Below are 19,227 nucleotides of genomic sequence, written 5' to 3' on the forward strand. Positions count from 1 at the left end.
ACTCATGCCTGACACAAAATTTGAATTTTTTAAAAACGTTTCAGAAATGAGCGAGATATGCCTTAGTTAAATGTCAGTGGTCTTGGGTGCCTAAATGGATTTGTACGCTCTCCGCGACAGGCAGACGTTAGATTTTTGCTTGCTATCGTTAGGGATTGGGAGACAATACAGCCATGGCTGACAACAGCAAATGAAAGTAGTTCCCAAGGGTTATGTAGACTTTTTAATTAAAGAAAAACGCTTCACAAATGAGCTATTTATGGCCGAGTCAAACTGTGGTGTCCTTACAACCTCTGTCATTGATTCAGATAAGACCTGAAAATGTATATGACGATCCAAAACATTACTAATTACATATAATTTGGATAATATACTTAAACATTAACCTTATCAAAGCACAGTCATTGTCATTGCAGTGCAGTGCAATCATTAAACAATTAAATAATAGCCTATTCACTTCATAGGCTATTGTGTAGACTATGTTACAACTTGAATGTGCTGCATGTGTAAAGCAATTTGACTGTGACATACAGTATGTCTTGCCCTGTATATTACAATGAATGAATTATATGAACAAATTATATACAGTATTCTACTGTACAATTGAGGAACATGTCATTTCAATAACATTTGATTACAAATAATAGAAATAAAATGAAACCTTTGTGTATGTATTGATTAGGCCTATAGAATATATATCACATCATGACAGTCATGAGTCCGGCTTCCTCTGTGTTCTCAAATAGACTATAAGACAGGGGTGGGCAACTGGCGGCCCTCCCTCGGCCCGGGGGCCACATGCGGCCCCCACCTTCACTTAATGCGGCCCGCATGTTAATATCAGAATACTGATATAGTAATGATAGTGATTTCAGCTGTTACAATTTCAAACCCGCTTTAATTACTTCACGACTAGTATTAAATGACTAGTACTTAATGACTAGTATTAAAATGTTATTGTCTTTTTGTGTCCAATGTAGTTATGTTAACAGTTCCTAAAGTTAACATAACTATAACTTAAATGCATTTGAAATGCAATGAAAAGGTTACTTTTCAGATTTCCAATTCAAAAATAGTTTTCAATTAAAATATAGCAAAAATAGCTGATCTACAAGCTCAAAACGCGTTGCATTGCGATGCGTTTTGAGCTTGTAGATCGGCTATTTTTGCTAAGACAGTAATATGCAATGTGGCCCTCTGGAGTGAGTGTGGAAATATATTGGCCCTCACCATCGTCAAAGTTGCCCACCCCTGCTATAAGATGCGATGATCGGGCAGTCATCGCTTTGGGTTCCAGTCCAAAGCGATTGCCTGTAACGTTATGATCAGTTAATAAAATTGGATATTAAAGAAAGGAGGTCCACAGTCCGTTAGTTTGGCAGGTCCGATGCAGGAGCTGAACAATGATAAAAAAGGCAGTAAACTAATCAAATTAGAACATTTTCCTCATTGCAACAAACAACCAACTGATTTCCAAATGGACGTGTGGGTCACATTTAATTAAAACGCAATTATTAGATCATGACATGCCATAGAATGACAAAAGAACAAGCTGACAGTGTAAGAATCAAACTTTATTTTTTATTTCTTTATACAGTATGTCTGTCTGTAGATGCGGGAGGTGGGCGGGCCCCCTCGTTTTTCTTGGTGTGCTCGCGTTGTGATTCGCTTTTGGCAGGGTCGTTTCTTGTGTGCTCTCTGGCAGGCATGTTTGTGATTGGCTTTTGGCAGATTTGGGCGGGGTGTGGGGCACACTGAACCCAGGACCACGATTGGCCGCCCAAGCCTGAACTCAAGTCCAGTTCTCTAAGACTAGGGTTTTAACTATACTGCCATTGACCACCCACTGCGTTTTCGCGAGCTAGGCTGTGATAGCTCCTCTAGCATTCTTACTCTTCATCATCAACGGTCAGCCACACCTCCTGCATGCACAGGGGGCACGTGGTCTTTATCATGTCGTACAGCCAGTAGTCCACACACTTACTGTGGAAGGCATGCGAACACGGCAGGGCCCTCAGCATGTCTCCTTCCTCGTACTCTTCCAGACAGATGGCACACACGTCGTCCGCATCACCCCCTTTCTTGTGGTTGTGGACAGGGAATTTCTTTAGCATGTGGCTGCTTCTCCACCGGAGGATATACTGGACCAAGTAGTCGGCTATGTCATCTTCGCGCATGAGGATAACCCACCAGATAACTCGCCCCAGTATGATCCCAACACATCCCAACACATCAAGGAGAGTGAAGCCATCAGATTTGAAAGATCTCATTCTGATCGATTCAACAAGGCTCACGTTGTGAACAATGGCCATCTTGCACTCTGCTTTGTGGGCATTGGGGACCCCACTGTCAAAGTGGCAGTCGGAGCTCCGGATGATAACGAAGTGGCTGGAGGATGGGTCGGTGGGCACACAGGCTTTCTCTGGCCATGCACCAACCAGGACACACTTCACTCCAGCCATGAGCGGACCGTTACTGCTGTTGTTGTGAGCAGCCATCGCCAGGAAGTCCAAAAGCAGGAGGGTACAGATGGTGAACTGTTTAGTGGACGGCATTGCTATGCTATATTCGATAGGTTAGACAGAGGACATTTATATCATCTTCTGATGTCACGCTCACATCACTATTCTGATGTCATGCTCATGTCACTATTCTGATGTTAGCTCATGTCACTATGACTCAGCCATAACCATACAAGGAGTTAATATGGAGTGTGTTGTCCAAGCTCAATGTGTCATCATGGCATCAGGCACAAACCAATCAGTCAGCTCCATATATGTCAACAAAAGGATGCATGCCCACGTGGTCATATACTGATGAACACAGTGATCTCCATATATGGGCATACAAGCGCAAGCACTGACAGATACAGAAATCCGGTTGTCCAGAGCCACTGATCCAACCGCTATGCCAATTAAGGTCATGTGCATATTTATAATAACACGTTCCGTAACCGCCGATCCCAACAATATGCCCATATATGGTCATTCCAATATATGAACATAACTGATGACATCACAGATCTACATATTCTGGCATAACAGGGACAAGGACCGACAGAGATCTCCATATATGGGCATGAAAGTTACACAGGTAGACAGACATATACAAAGATCTCCATATATGGGCACAAAAGGGACACAGACAGATGGGTACAATTAAGGGTTCTCTGACAAAGCCGCCGATGAAACCACACTTTTTATGTTGTGGCACCCAAACATGGATAACCCTACTATAAATGCACAACGTCTCTGTGTATCCATCTGTAGTTCACGTATCTCGAGAACTATCTGACCGACCGGTTGTCCAGAACTGCCGATCGACCCCTATGCCACATATATGGCCATGTGCATACCAGGGTTTCCGCTAGCAATTTTCCTGGCCGGCCAACATGCCCAACAATGTTTTATTATTCCGAGTAATAATAACTGTTAAATTAATCGGCCATAATTTAATACAAAGTGTTTATGTGAGTGTGCACCACCCAACCATTACAGGTTGCTGTATTGCTACAGCCGAGTAACGCAGCGCACTTTTTTTCACCCACAGATGCACTCTGCGCTGTTCCTTTGACTGTCCATAGCCTATAGTTTCAAAAAGCATACTTTATCTACTGGATCATGCAGAGGTGTCGCTTGTGTATAACATTACAGTGAATAAACAAACTTGTTTCAGGGCAGGCTATGCAGCTCAACCTCGTTCAACTAAAGGTTGAAAGAGGAAGCATTGTGATATGATTTTATGATCAATGTTCCACCTTTATGTTGGTCAGAAGTCTTGCACCCGGCGGCGCTGTGTGTGCTGCTGTCGGGTTCTGGTGGTGCCCCATACAGTAAAGTTGCCAAGCGAGTACAGGTGATTAACATTCCTATGGCCGATGGTCGTTAGAGTCTATTGTTCCGTGGTTGTTGTTGTCGCACGTCTAATTAATTAGACGTGTGACAACAACGACGACGCAACAATAGGAATCCTGCAGCTCAATAGCTATTGCTTTCGGGGGAGGGATAGTGTTAGGGTTAGTGTTAAATTTTCGGTCAAATCAGGCGGCACACCTGGACACATAAAACGGCACAGTAAAGTACCGCGGTACACAGGTTGGGAAACACTGGTTTAAAGCATGGTATATACTTCACCATTTATACTGCGCCATTAAACAGACCTGTAGGCCTACTTGAACCCCTTTTCCACCCTCTACACGTAATCTCTTGACCAAAAATAGGCAGATCACGTCACACTGCGACACGTTTTGAACTTGTAGATCGGCAATTTTTTCTACTTTTGTGTGACAGAATAGAGCACCGACGTCACTGTCAGTAGAGGGCGCCAGTCCACAGGTTCGTGTACTTTTTTTTTCATTGAAATCGCCATAGGGGGATTTTAGATCTCTTCATATAAGAACGGTGTTTGAAAAATAAACCGATCATCCCGGCCTTTTCACTCATATGGATATGAAGCATCGACTGAAGGTGGAAATGTACAAATATACCCAAAGAGTAACACAATAAGCGTTAGAAACGAGTCAAACAACCCAGAGACTACATTTCCGGGTAGGCAGTGGTTGCAGCTGCCCGTCGCACAACAGAAACTGACATGTTAATTAAGTTTTTTTCTTCTTTTTTTTTGTATTGATATTTAATGTTTCGTGGTTAGTACGAGTCGAGTCACCGCCAGCTGAGCTTACGTCAACGAGGAATCTCAGGAATGCAATGTGTTGACAGCTGGGCATGACGTATATTAGCAGCGACATTGCTTTCATACAGTATGTAGTTTCAAGGCTTTTGCGGCCAAAGTAATTCCATTTTCTCCAGAAACTGGCTGTATCAAATATGAATGGACATCATTAACGACGCACAGCCACCCCCCTGACCGAAAGGCCAGGATGATCGGTTTATCTTTCAAACACAGTTCTTATATGAAGCGACCTAAAATCGCCCTATGGTGATTTCAATGCAAATAAAAAAATACATGAACCTGTTTACTGGCACCCTCTACTGAAATTGACGTCAGACTTCGGTGCTCTATGGACATTCATTTAAAAAAAAGAAAGTTAAAATACGGAGATAAGAGGTTTCTGCCTGACAGCAATGTGAGCCTCTGGAGTGAGTGTGGAAATATAGTGGCCCTCTCCATCAAAGTTGACCATCCCTGGGTTAAGTATATGGGATGGGTTGATGTTTTAACTGGTAATTGCTAATCTACAATTTCAAATTGGTCAGGAGTGACAGAATATGATGCATCATGCATCCATCCCAAATTCAGCCAGAACAATACAGCTGTGACCACATTCAACAGCAGTGACAGCCTGTGCTTTTAAAAGCCTTTGCTCCATGCTTTTGCCCACATTGGCTGTCAGATTGATATACAAGGACAATTCTGGTCTGTCAGTGATGACATTTTGATTCTGAGAGGAATGGACCATTTGTCTTGCCTTGAAAAGTGAAATGATCCAGGTTCATGGTGTTCCTTTAGAGATTATAATGGTGACTTTGAAGGAGTTTAGTCAAGAGAAGACACACATAAACGGTGCACTTTTCAGTATTTCCAGTAATGGTGCACTTTGTTGAATTTAAATATAATTTGCACATATTGATTTCCTCTGAGCTTGTGTGCTCTCTAACCCTTTGACTTTCACACAGCAGTCTTTATATCCCATTGGCTCAAGTGGGCGATATACTGTCTGACTTTTGACGAGATTCATTCATTCATTCATTCTGCTTTAGCAAATAAAACATTTACCATAACATTTACAATATTATAGTGCTATCCTATCTTCATAGAGATTATTCAGTTGATTGCAACCGTAGGTCCCAGTTTAGTCGGTCGTGCGGTCGGTCACACCTCCAAATATGGTCATGCCTTGTTGTGACATCACGCCTCCATATATGGTCACGCCTCGTGACAAGACACGCCACCATATATGGTTGTCTATTATGAAGATCACGACACTGACCCTTGATAGCCATACATGGAGAATACTGGATCATCACCTAGATCTGCATATATGGAACCAGCCAGCAATTCTATGTCTGACCTCAAACCCTTAGATCTCCATATATGGAGCTGACCTGACATTCCATATGTTGATCCTCCCCACCCGTCCTTCCTCTTCGATGTCTCCCTTTTGACTGATACCTGTCCATTCAAACTCTAGTTAGTAGTGCAGCCCAGTAGCCGGCGAAAACTAGAGTTCTCAAGTTCAACATGCCTGAAAATGAAGTCCCGGCCCTACCTGGGCCCTCATCAAACCCTGTACACTCAAGACACTGCCCCCGCTGCCACCCTTAGATCTCTGTTCTGACATTCCATATGTTGATCTGACCTCATCAAACCCCGTACACTCAAGACACGCTCCATATACAGGTATGGCCAGTACATAATCTGATTCAGGTATGCCAGCGTGGAAAAACACTGACGGAGAGAGATATGTAGTTCCAAATGCACATGTGCATCTTGACAAAGGCAGCTAATGAAACTTGAAGTACTTCTGGAATTGAAACACAAGCCTCCTCAAATGATAATGAGTTTCAGTGGCATAATGTAGTGACAGCAGGTCCTTTTACCGGCAACATGCAGTGCCAACAACTTCACATTCACAGCAACAAACGCCGGAGGTCCAGAGGGATATAAAGCTCTGAGCAACACAAACTCTCTTTCCAGCCGGCGTCGTGAAGGGCCCTTCACAATAAAGTGTCTCTCCTTTACTTACCAATGAACTACATCTTACACTGGTTATTATTGACAGCAAATGTAGTCTTTGTCACGGTAACTTAACAGCGTGTGTGTTCGTGGGAGAGATATATGAACGAGAGATATCTGAACGAGTGAGGGAAGGAGTGCAGTCAGTGTCGTCGTCCGTCCCCCCCCCCCCACACACACACACCCTCCAGTGTTGCCTATAGCTACACAGGTGATAACATTCACTGTTCTTATACAAAAATAAACAGTTGTGGTCCAAGTTTCTCCAAAATAAAACGTTTTATTTTCTTCACTTTCCTGCATTATTGAATGCATGGTCATGCACCACATGCAATACCTTCAGGGACCACCGGTTGAAAACCCCCGCTCGACACCAAATCGGTCTAATATTCAGTGAATATTTGTCCCAGAATAGGCACGCTAGTGTTCCTGTGAATAATATTGTGTGTGTCAGACAAGCAGATTGTTGGGTTGTCTGACAATTTAACAGGAAAGCACTTTGAAAATTACCAAATCATCATCAGCTCCCACTATGGTTGCTAGGTAACCAATCCGTGATATTCAAATGTGTAATGTGCTATAGTATTCTGCAGGTACATTTATTTCGCTATTGCAGGTACAAGTGAAAGGCTCAGTGCATTGTGGGATTCAACACACTGGGGATTATATCAAAGCGATTATATATTCTATGCCACAGTTGGATTATCTGTTGCAGTAAACCGTGTGTGTGTGTGTGTGTGTGTGTGTGTGTGTGTGTGTGTGTGTGTGTGTGTGTGTGTGTGTGTGTGTGTGTGTGTGTGTGTGTGTGTGTGTGTGTGTGTGTGTGTGTGTGTGTGTGTGTGTGTGTGTGTGTGTGTGTGTGTGTGTGTGTGTGTGTGTGTGTGTGTGTGTGGCAAATGTGTATCTAATGTTCTGTATACCTTCAGAGCGGTCTGGGGTCTAATTGGACCCGAATGAGCTCCATCCTCTTGGTCTCATCAACAGCCTCCAGCCATCTGTCCATCTGTGTTGAAATTAAATCAATGGTCATTGCCTAGGCTGCCTCAGCACCAAAACCTAAACGACGGGGAAGACCGTTGACTGGCCTAAGTAGCCTATCCGCTGCGCTGCTATAATATTATATCACAACATAATGTTATATTGTTGACCTAAATGGCGTTATATTAACAAGGATACTATGATTAAAAAAGGATTAGGCCTATGTCTTTTTTTCCACTCCAAGGAACAGCAATGTCCGTGTTCACCTATGTGTTCACCTAACTAACTATGTGACTATGTCACTATGAGCACGAGTACCAATGAGTACCAAAAGTGGCGCTGTTGTGCCAGAAACAGAGAGAGAGAGATAGTGCTGCACTGCTGCCTGCTAATATAATGAGAGACAGAGAGAGAGAGAGGGGGGGGGGGGGGGGGGAGAGTTGCACCACTCAGTTCACACGGGTGTTCTGGCTGCCGGGCCATCCTGTTCCGTTTACCGTCCTGCTCCCGTCCACTAAAATTAAGTCCGGTTTGCCGTCTACCGCTTGCCTGATTCCATGTGAATGCTGCATTACTTGGCATCTCTGTTGATTCCTACTGTACATCTATTGATAGGAATGTTAAACTGTTTGTTTTGGGTTGAGCAATAATGAGCAAGCAATAGGACAAATTGTCTAGCACACATACACACACACACACACACCTTTTCAAGGTGGTTTATTCTAGGAATCTGGAGACATTGTGTGCCCATCAGTTTGAAACTAATTGGTTTTGACAGTGCTTACAGCCCCAAAGAGCACAAACTGACAAAATAAGGTGCGTGCATGCATGCGTGCGCGCATGTCCAGAGGGCACTTTGATTCCATGTACCCATGTGCCAGCTCTCTTCATGCCTTGCTCTGCTCTCATTGATGTGAAAATTATTTCGCAGATATAGGAATACGTGTGTGTGTGTGTGTGTGTGTGTGTGTGTGTGTGTGTGTGTGTGTGTGTGTGTGTGTGTGTGCGTGCGTGTGTCTGAGTGTAAGAAAATTTGCTGGCTCAATACACATGCCTGTTTATGCACTACATGTACATCTACACTACATGCTTAAAGATACATCTGTGAGCACATATATATTCTTATATTCTTTATATATATCTATACCCAATACCCATCATCTGGTCTAAAACCGCTACATCCAAGCACCGGTGCAGCTTGAGCGCATCACCCACATGAAAGGGAGAGAAGGCTGTTTATATACAGTAGGCTACACACAGCACATTTAAATTGTATGAGCTCGCTGTTGTGCTGGCTTAGCTTTGGAAGGCTAATTGAAATTTGAGCTGAATACAGCAAATGTGAGATGCAATTTTTTAAAACAGCTTTGTGTACTGTTGGATTACTCAGTTTTTTCTTCTGGAAACTGATTTTGAGTGAAATTGTCTTCACAGGAGTCCTTTCACTTTGGGGAATTTGTGCCACAAAACATTCCAGGTGTTTATCACAGTCCCCTTCTATCAACAACTCTCCATTGCAAATGGCAGTTTCACAAAGAATGATATGTGGGCATGCAATCGTGTCAGAGGGCTGTATTAGTTACTTCTGTGAATAAGTACTCCTGATTTTACTCCTGAAGTAAAAGTAGCACTAGAAATTTGGTAGTATCTGTTACAAGTCCTGTATTCTATTACTATTGGCATCAAAATATACTTAAAGTACCAAAGGTAAAAGAACACATCAGGCAGAATGCCTTACAAATTTGACAAAGTATAAAATAGGACTTGATTGGTTGATTTGGAGAAAAAAAACGGTCCGCCCGGTAACAAGATGTGCACAACACATGCACGCACTACAGGCCAACAGCACTCACACCAAGGCCCGCCCCGCTCGATATGATTGGCGGAAGGCCAATCTCTATCCTGTTTGGATGAAGGCTGGGCCACCTAGCCAAAAAAGGTTTTTTGACCCCCAGGGGTTAACTGGGGACAGGGAGGAACTCCTTATATGGTCAGCACACTCTATAGTAGGGAGGATTATCACTACAAAACAAAAAAAAAAGTGATATTTGAATTAAGTGAAATCACTGAATATACCTTTTAATTTATGTTTTGAAATAATATAAATCTGCAAAGTAACTTGTAACCAATATTTTTTTTTAACAATACTTGTAGTGGATAAGAAAAGGTACAATATTTGCCTCTGATGTATTGGAGTGGAATGTTATGGAGTGTAGAAGTTTAAAATACAGTACTTGAGTAAATGTACTCAGTTACTCTCCAGCACTGCATTTGGACGTTCACTAACCTTGGAGGATCCCTATGAGACTGAGTGTTAGATGGTAAAATCACTTACTCCGGCCCACGGCAAACAAAATCCTGCGTATCCATGACAACACTAAAGATGGAGATCCACTGTTGACTCCTCTTTTTACTCTTAGGGTGAGGAGGGAGGCAGCATACTGTAGATAAGGAGAGATTCAATTCAATTGGTCGGTTAGCGTCTGCGTGCCCCTTGTGCAAATGCACTGAAGTACTTTGCACGTGTGAATTTAGTTATGACAGTTCCCACCAGAGATGTTAAGACAAAGATTGCCCTTTTTGTAGCTCTTCCCTATTTTTGAGCACGAGAGCACCCTGTAGAGTGTAGAGTTATGTCACTTTGCATTCTTCAGACATTTTTCGGCCCCAGAAAAGCCTGCTTTAATCTACACACGGCTAAATGCCCAATTCTGCCTATACGATTATGCAAGCCTGTGTTTTTTTTCTGGACAGATTTAGTGCAGTCAATACTGCTGTCACACACCATTTTTGAGTGGTGCAACCACTCCAAGGAACAGCAATGTCCGTGTTCACCTGCCTATGTGACTCGTGTTCACCTATGTGACTCGTGTTCATGTGTGTGACTCATGTGTGACTCATGAGTACCAGTAGGGGCGCTGTCGTGCCAGAAACAGAGAGAGAGAGATAGTGTTGCACTGTTGCCTGCTAATGAGAGAGAGAGAGAGAGAGAAGGGGGGGGGGGGGTGTAAGGGGGGGAGTTGCACCACTCAGTTCACACGGGTGTGATTTTTACTGCTAGATGTACTGTACAAGTTGGATTGAAGTAAAATTCTTAGGGAGTCATTTAACTCTTGAGACCAAATGGACTCTTACGGGTCTGTTGATGTTACTGTGTACACTTGCATACACACCTCTGGTATCTGCATCGGAGGAGTTAAGGCTGTGTAGGCCCTATTTGTTGCAATTCCATTTTGTTAACTTGCAACAGGAAGGAGCAGGTGTGGTCCTTGTGGGCCTACTATCTCTAATAGGAAGGAGCAGGTGTGGTCCTTGTGGGCCTACTATCTCTAATAGGAAGGAGCAGGTGTGGTCCTTGTGGGCCTACTATCTCTAACAGGAAGGAGCAGGTGTGGTCCTTGTGGGCCTACTATCTCTAACAGGAAGGAGCAGGTGTGGTCCTTGTGGGCCTACTATCTCTGCAACAGGAAGGAGCAGGTGTGGTCCTTGTGGGCCTACTATCTCTAATAGGAAGGAGCAGGTGTGGTCCTTGTGGGCCTACTATCTCTCTAACAGGAAGGAGCAGGTGTGGTCCTTGTGGGCCGACTATCTCTAACAGGAAGGAGCAGGTGTGGTCCTTGTGGGCCTACTATCTCTAATAGGAAGGAGCAGGTGTGGTCCTTGTGGGCCTACTATCTCTAATAGGAAGGAGCAGGTGTGGTCCTTGTGGGCCTACTATCTCTCTAACAGGAAGGAGCAGGTGTGGTCCTTGTGGGCCGACTATCTCTGCAACAGGAAGGAGCAGGTGTGGTCCTTGTGGGCCTACTATCTCTAATAGGAAGGAGCAGGTGTGGTCCTTGTGGGCCTACTATCTCTAATAGGAAGGAGCAGGTGTGGTCCTTGTGGGCCTACTATCTCTCTAACAGGAAGGAGCAGGTGTGGTCCTTGTGGGCCTACTTCTACAGGAAGGAGCAGGTGTGGTCCTTGTGGGCCTACTATCTCTACAGGAAGGAGCAGGTGTGGTCCTTGTGGGCCTACTATCTCTAAAATAGGAAGGAGCAGGTGTGGTCCTTGTGGGCCTACTATCTCTAAACAACAGGAAGGAGCAGGTGTGGTCCTTGTGGGCCTACTATCTCTAAACAACAGGAAGGAGCAGGTGTGGTCCTTGTGGGCCTACTATCTCTAAAATCCATTGCCATTTTCATCTGTATGTTTTTATGCCGACAGAAATATCATAGACTCACACTCAGCCTGTTCAAACAGTTTTACCTAATAATTATATTGTTCTTTCCCATATTTGATAAAAAAAAAAAGAATAATACAAATTCTGGAAATGGTACTTGGAAACATTATAAGCGATGTATCGGTTTAATTGTTTTTCTTCCATTTCAATGTACAGTAGTTGAGAAGCAGATTATGCCAATATGTGTGTCACTGAAGATGGACACATTGTGTGTTTGACGACCTAATGATTATCAGAATATGGTAGACAAAATATTACCGGTGCTTCTCCACCGAGTGTGTGCGATACGCCTGTTTGTTACACAGCCATATAGAAACAATGGAGAAAGAACCCGTCCCTGTGTTTCTCATGCTGAAAGTCAGCCTTGAAACCACTGTTGACTAGAGTCCCCCAGGGGTCTATACTAAGCCGCCTCCCCTGTTCTGCAGGGTCTAGCTGACCCCGCAGAACAGGGGCACTAGGGTTAATATGTTGGATCCTCCACCAACCCCTTATCCAGCACATGTCCACTGGTATGCAAGTTTGGCAGTTTCTTATCCCAAAAAGAGCGTCTACTCTCAATGAGTCACCATGCCAGCGATGACTCAAGTCACAATGCCTTGCCGGCAGTGACTCACATTTTTATTACGATAAGTGTGATAAATAAATGGAGATGGGCATGGATAGAAGGTGCGGGTGGAGATCGTTTGTCACAATCTAAAAGTGATCCCAGGGCCAGTTCTGTATGGCAGCGTTTTTTGCCACGAGAAAGATCCCAATCACAGGAGCGACATCTACAGCAGTCACTTTATACTTTGTAGAGAAACACATTTAAAAATGTAGGGGCCCAGAAAGAGGCAATTTAAAATCCTCAGGATTATCTATTAGTAAATCTGCAGAAGTTATTTCCAGGGAGAGTGATTCTATTAGTATGGTTCCCTGATCTCCACTTCTACTGATTTGGACTGGGATTTTCCCTGGAGAAGTCTCCGCTCATCTGTCTGTCTGTCTGTCTGTCTGTCTGTCTGTCTGTCTGTCTGTCTGTCTGTCTGTCTGTCTGTCTGTCTGTCTGTCTGTCTGTCTGTCTGTCTGTCTGTCTGTCTGTCTGTCTGTCTGTCTGTCTGTCTGTCTGTCTGTCTGTCTGTCTGTCTGTCTGTCTGTCTGTCTGTCTGTCTGTCTGTCTGTCTGTCTGTCTGTCTGTCTGTGTCTGTCTGTATAGGTGGAGGAGATAGTGGAGGTGGGCACCTTTGCTGAGGAGGACATCCACATTCCTAGCGTCTACATCCACAGGATTGTCAAAGGAAGCAGCTACGAGAAGAGGATTGAGGTATGCACTTATAAATGCTGTGTTCAAACTCAAAAGGGCAGTGGGCATATGAGCAGCAATGGACTATATGTTATTGTGCTTTGATACGTGGGTTTGTTTCTTTCCACTATTGTGTTTAAAATCCCTCCAATGATTGAATTTACATTCTGTCTGAACAGCACTCCAATCCTCCAATCTTAAAGGATATGACTACAGTATATGAACTGTAGAAGTTCATATACTGTAGTCATATCCTTTAAGAAATAGAAGTTAATACATTTTCCTGTGAATTCATCGTCAGTTTTTCAGTTCATCGTCTGGCTGATAATCTTGAACAATCTTGGCATGGCTGCTCAATGTCTCTTCCTGTCACCATCTCTCTCTCTCTCTCACTATACCAGAGACGCACAGTACAGAAAGGCCTGACGGAGAAGCCCAAACCAAAGAAAGATTCTGATATTGTTCGAGAAAGGATCATTCGCCGGGCTGCTCTGGAGTTTGAGGATGGAATGTATGGTATCCTTTTAAAAACATAAAAAGATGATCTGGGCCGTGGCTCAGCGGTCCAGGCACCTTGGCTGGTAATCCAGTCTGGCAGTGTGCCGCGGGTTCGACTCCCGATCCCGATGGCCTTTAGTGCATGTTATCCCCCCATCTCTCTCCCCATTTCCTGTCAGCCTACTGTCTGTCCCTCCATAAAAAATAAAATAAAATAAAGGCGAAAGCCACAATAAAATAAAATAAACATAAAAAGATGAAATATGGAGTTACTCTACAAGGTTTCTGCCCAACAGTGATGGTATCGGGCTTGCCATCTATCGTCTGCCTGAATCCATGTGAACGCAGCATTAGAGTATTCATTATTTCTTTCCCATGTCCGATATACGGACCCCGACGCTAGGGGACGTCATATCCCAGGTCCGTATATATACGGACCCCGACGCTAGGGGACGTCATATCCCAGGTCCGTATATATACGGACCCCGACGCTAGGGGTCGTCATATCCCAGGACCGTATTTATACGGACCCCGGCGCTAGGGGACGTCATATCCCAGGTCCGTATATATACGGACCCCAATGTATACTCCGTCTATATAATGGTTGAGTCCCACCGCAGCTTTTAACATTGGTCCGGTTCCTATGGCAACGCCCCACCACTCCAGCTATGGGATTGAAAATATAATCGCTGTGTAAAGCAGTTGAAAGGAGGATTTTCAAACGTCCATAAATCTGACTCCAGGAGAGCTGTCCTTGGTGGATCTTCTGCCATACAAATTTCGGATTTAATCTGTGCCTTTGTACCGCAACGCTCCCGCCATGTAAAAGCTTCTGTCGAAAGGTAAACAGTGTGTGCTTGTTCCAATGATACTTGAGTGTGTGTGTAGCGAGTGTGTGTGGGGGCGGGGGGCAGGCAAACTCCGACTTTTAAAGTGAACGCTTATGGTGGCACCTGGAACTGGGATTTATGCTAACAGCTAACCGCAATAAATGAGTTAATAATAATATATACGTAGTATTAGTTATATGTTATGATCTTTGACATCAGAGTCCATCAGCCAACCTTGGTATTGGTATTCCCATGATGGCCAGCAACTTTATCAAGTCTGACATCACTGTGCACCTGCAAAGTGAGAATGGTATTCTGGGATTGGTAAGGCAGCCACTTGTTTTCTCCTATTGTTTAAGATTATGTCTGATCTTATTATTATAGGTCTCAGTGCACCAGCTGGTAAACACACTAATGAGGAGAGTATGGCCTGAGTTATACTTAGTTTTGTGCCGGTGTCGTGCAACAGAAATAGCAAAGCTCACAATGTGTTGCCGCACAACTGGTTGTGAGCTTGTAGGTCTGCTATTGTCAGTGCGCGACACAGCGTGCAACCAAGTATAAATCAGGCATAACATTATTATTACTCCGCTGTGAAGTTTGACCTTTTTCTCAGTAGGCCTATACATTTGAAACTGAAGCAGTCTTATTATTATTCAAGTATTTTTATTGAAGTTTGAGACAGGACAAACAACAGATACATAACAATTACAAAACAGACTCAGGACAAAACAACAACACCAGTATTCAACATTCATGTATAAAATAAAAAAGTCTGAAATACAATGTAAAAAAACACAAATTGTACATTAATGAAATCAACTAACTGAAATAAAATACAAAAAAATACAAAAAGATAAATAAAAATGAAGGGGGGGGGGGGTGGCCAATGACTACGCAGAAAATACTACCGCAAAGTAGGTTAGAAATGGTTGCCAAACTCTGATATATTTCTGAGTGGAGCCCCTGATTGTATATTTAAGTTCTTCGAGTTTGAGATGTGACATGACATCCTCCACCCAGCGTTTGTGAGATGGCGGCGCTGCCTTTTTCCAGAAACTGAAGCAGTCTTGAGCACATCATTAGAAGAGTAGCCTTCCTTTTTTAAGAATAGAATTTTATATTCTTCATTTTTTCCAATGTGCTGGATTTATTATATAACAAACATGGGGGTTTGACAGTTCAATTCCTTTTCCCTGCATTCATTATTTGCCTGCTGCACATCCAACAAAGGATGTGGCTACGGCAAGGCTTTCCAATCAGTTCTGTTGACAGGTGAATGTAGGCAGCTATGTTAATGAATTATTTGTCAAAGTTTCACCTTAGAATGTACATCAGCTTTCAGTGAAGTGGTAGCCTCTCCCCTCTCCTCTCCCATTTTCTATGCTACCCCTATAAGGATTGCTCCTTTTGTCACAAGGAGAGAAAATCAATGTCTCATCTAATCAGAAAGATGTGATTGTGCCTTTGTGTGTGTCTCTTGACTTGAAAGATCATGGTCAGTCAGGCGGACTGACCTGATTTTGCGTGTGTGTGTGTGTGTGTGTGCGTGTGCGTGTGCGTGTGCGTGTGCGTGCGTGCGTGGTCATCTAATCTCTCTGCTTTCTGTATAGGGCCCATACCCCACAGAGGAGAACGTAGATGCAGACCTTATTAATGCTGGTGAGTTTCCCTGTGCAACAGAATGGTCATTGTCAATCAGTATTTTGTATAACACACATAATAACATTGAACATTTTGCATATCGAGTTTTAATTAGCTGTCAAAATATATTTGATTGCCTTCATTTCATTTTTGAATTGTTTAAATGCATCTATCTTGTTACATGAATCCCCAGATTGTGATAAGTAATCCTGACTCCTCATGCTGTGTACAGGAAAGGAGACGGTCACAGTGCTTCCTGGTGCAGCCTATTTCTCCAGTGATGAGTCCTTTGCCATGATCAGAGGGTAAGGCTATAACGTATTAGATCATGCTTAAGCCCAATTTATACTTCCATCACATATTGCATTCGCTCATGAATTTCAAGCGAATAATTTGCTGAGGAATTTCCGTTCCACAAACTATGAATTATGCTTTACTGTACTGAGTGAAGGTTGGGTCGATCAGTGGTTCTTAACCTTTTCTGGCTACGACCCCCCCCAAAATAAACATATTTGAACTGGGAGTGGAGACCCCCCACTCTGACAAGCATTTGGAATTGTAGGCATTACCTTTAGTTTAGCCTGGTCTAGCCAGCCTGCTTTCTGGTCTAGAGCAGGGGTTCTCAACACGTGGGTCGCGACCCCTCGGGGGTTATTTTGGGGGGCTGTACCCCTCTCTCGCTCGTCCTGCTAGCTGTGTTCGCAGAACACCTTATATTTCATAACCTTCTTAATAGGCTTTCCCACTCATGTCAGAACAGTTTATCACCTGAACAAAAAAGCCACCAGTAACCATAAAAAAGACTGAACACAAGCCCCAGCCGTGATTTGTAACCTCTGTGCATTAACAAATAACCATTGTCGCCTGTGCAGCGAGATGTCAGCCGTGACAATATTCCCCCGGCTGATATTGATTTGCTCGTTGTCTGTGACACGGCCCACCCACCCTCCCTAAAGCATGGCTTCTGTTCCTCCTCCCAGCGGAAATTCAATAGCACTCATAAATAGTGCTGTCCAATGGTCAAGTTGACATATTCTTCACAAAGCTCTTCTGGCCATGCTGAGTCATACAAAACTGGGGTGTGTGTGTGCGTGTGCACGCGTGCACGTGTGCGCGTGCATTAGGTCGTGCATTAGGTCTGTGTACAGTATGTGTGTGGTGTGTCCATAGTTGAATGGAAACTATTGTAGAACACTGAGTCAATGGGCAGGTTATACATTTGAACTGTGATATGTTTTGTCATAATGAATTGCACTGCTGTATCATATATCATGTACCTAAACCATCAATTAGTCGCAGCCAGTGATACAGGTCTCATGGCAAATTCTCTCTCCGACATCTATGCACTAATGCATAATTAATGGTCCATTAAGTATACAGCACATTAATATTGACACCCATCACTGGGCTGCTACTGCCTCTGACAGGTCACAGCCAAAAAAAGGTTAATGTAGGGAGCAATTGATTAACTGGCAGGTGGATAAGCGAATCGATAGGTAAGCTGACAACTGTCTCCTCCTCCTCACGCCTCCTCCTCAGGGGTCATATCAACCTGACGATGCTGGGAGCCATGCAGGTGTCCAAGTCTGGAGATCTTGCCAACTGGATGATTCCAGTAAGTCTGTTTTGGATTGTGTTAAAAACTCCTTTTTCTGGGCATGTTGTAATATGTGAACATTCGAGAAGCGGATGTACAACGCAGCACAACACAAGCCGTTTACAATTATTAGGCTATAAATGTTTCGATCACACTTAATTGTTGGCAGAGTAATTGGGCCTGAATTGCAAAGGGATTGTGATTGATAGGAATGTACATAATACAGGAGACCTGTTAATTTTGGATTGCCACATTTAAAGGTCAACTATTAAGTCGTCGTGTCCTAGCTTAAATCATTCTGGATTTAATTGTTAATTGGAACACATTTCTCTGTTCCAATCTCCATTTTAGTCTTCACTATTCTGCCTTTGAACAGATAAATGAATTGAATTGCAACCCCCCAAGTGATTATGAAAATTATTCAGTATCTAAAGATGGTTACATAGCGTGAAATTGGAAATGTTTTACGTAGGCGATTGGCAATGGTGATTATGGGCGTTTTTAATATGCAAAATGGAGATGAACATTTTCCAGTTGAGCGCATTCAATGCTTTTACAAGCGAGGGTTTTCAATCTCCACTCGAGGTGAAACATGGAAAAACAAATATGTATACAGATTATATAATTTGGTGTACAGTTTACAATTTTATAACTCAGCTACTACTGTTTAGCTGTGCTAGACAACATTAATACCCCCAGTGACTTTATTTTGCCTGTCAAGCTGATGAATAAGCTAGCTGACTTTGTAAAATAAACCAAATGCATCCATTAATTTGTTTCCAAATCAATCCTTAACATTGGAGAGTCAGGTACAGATTGTCTTTCCTAGCACTTTCTTGCAGCAGATTTATAACCACATTCTCTCTCTACAGTATGTACATTGGGTCATACATTCGTCATAGTATGGTTGAAGTGCATGAAGGTGCTCTGTCTATGGTTCCCACTTCTAAAAGTTATCCATGTGTGTGTATGTTCGGCCTGCGCTTTATGTGTGCATACATATATTTACATGTGTGTACAATATATACATTTACACTGTGTGCATACATATGTTTGTGTGCAGTCTTGATACCCAAAGTGTCCACATTGGTGAATGACACATTATTTTCATTCATATTAGTCATATTATTCATAACCACAACATCCATTTTCATTGTTATGCACATGATACACAGTTATACATCCCACTGGGATGTATAACCTGGTGGTGAAGGCAATACAGTATGGGCTCCATTTTCGTCACCGCTAAACCCGTATCCCTAAACTTCTTTGCCTTGTTTTTACTATTTTGCAAAACATTTTTGAATAGTTCAACTAGCCTCTACATTGACACGTTGTGAGCTTGTAGACTGGCCATTTTAACTATTCAAAAATGTTTTGCAAAATAGTAAAAAAAAGAAGTTTAGGGATAGGGGGTTTAGCGGTGACGAAAATGGAGCCCTATGTATCCTCATTCCTCGCATGTCTTTGTGACACT

General features: G+C 43.1%; 1 protein-coding gene across 1 annotated transcript in view; it reads left to right on the forward strand.

The window, feature by feature from the left end:
* Nucleotides 1–19,227, forward strand: part of oxct1a (3-oxoacid CoA transferase 1a) — a 58,256-nt gene that overhangs the window by 18,447 nt on the left and 20,582 nt on the right. The window contains exons 8-13 of the mRNA XM_079517131.1: nt 13,095–13,202; nt 13,583–13,697; nt 14,739–14,833; nt 16,123–16,171; nt 16,386–16,458; nt 17,693–17,768. Of these exons, the coding sequence (XP_079373257.1) occupies nt 13,095–13,202; nt 13,583–13,697; nt 14,739–14,833; nt 16,123–16,171; nt 16,386–16,458; nt 17,693–17,768 (516 nt within the window). The remainder of the gene's footprint in view (nt 1–13,094; nt 13,203–13,582; nt 13,698–14,738; nt 14,834–16,122; nt 16,172–16,385; nt 16,459–17,692; nt 17,769–19,227) is intronic.

The sequence above is a fragment of the Electrona antarctica genome (assembly GCF_951216825.1).
Source record: "Electrona antarctica genome assembly, chromosome: 12".
In the NCBI taxonomy this organism is placed as follows: Eukaryota; Metazoa; Chordata; class Actinopteri; order Myctophiformes; family Myctophidae; genus Electrona; species Electrona antarctica.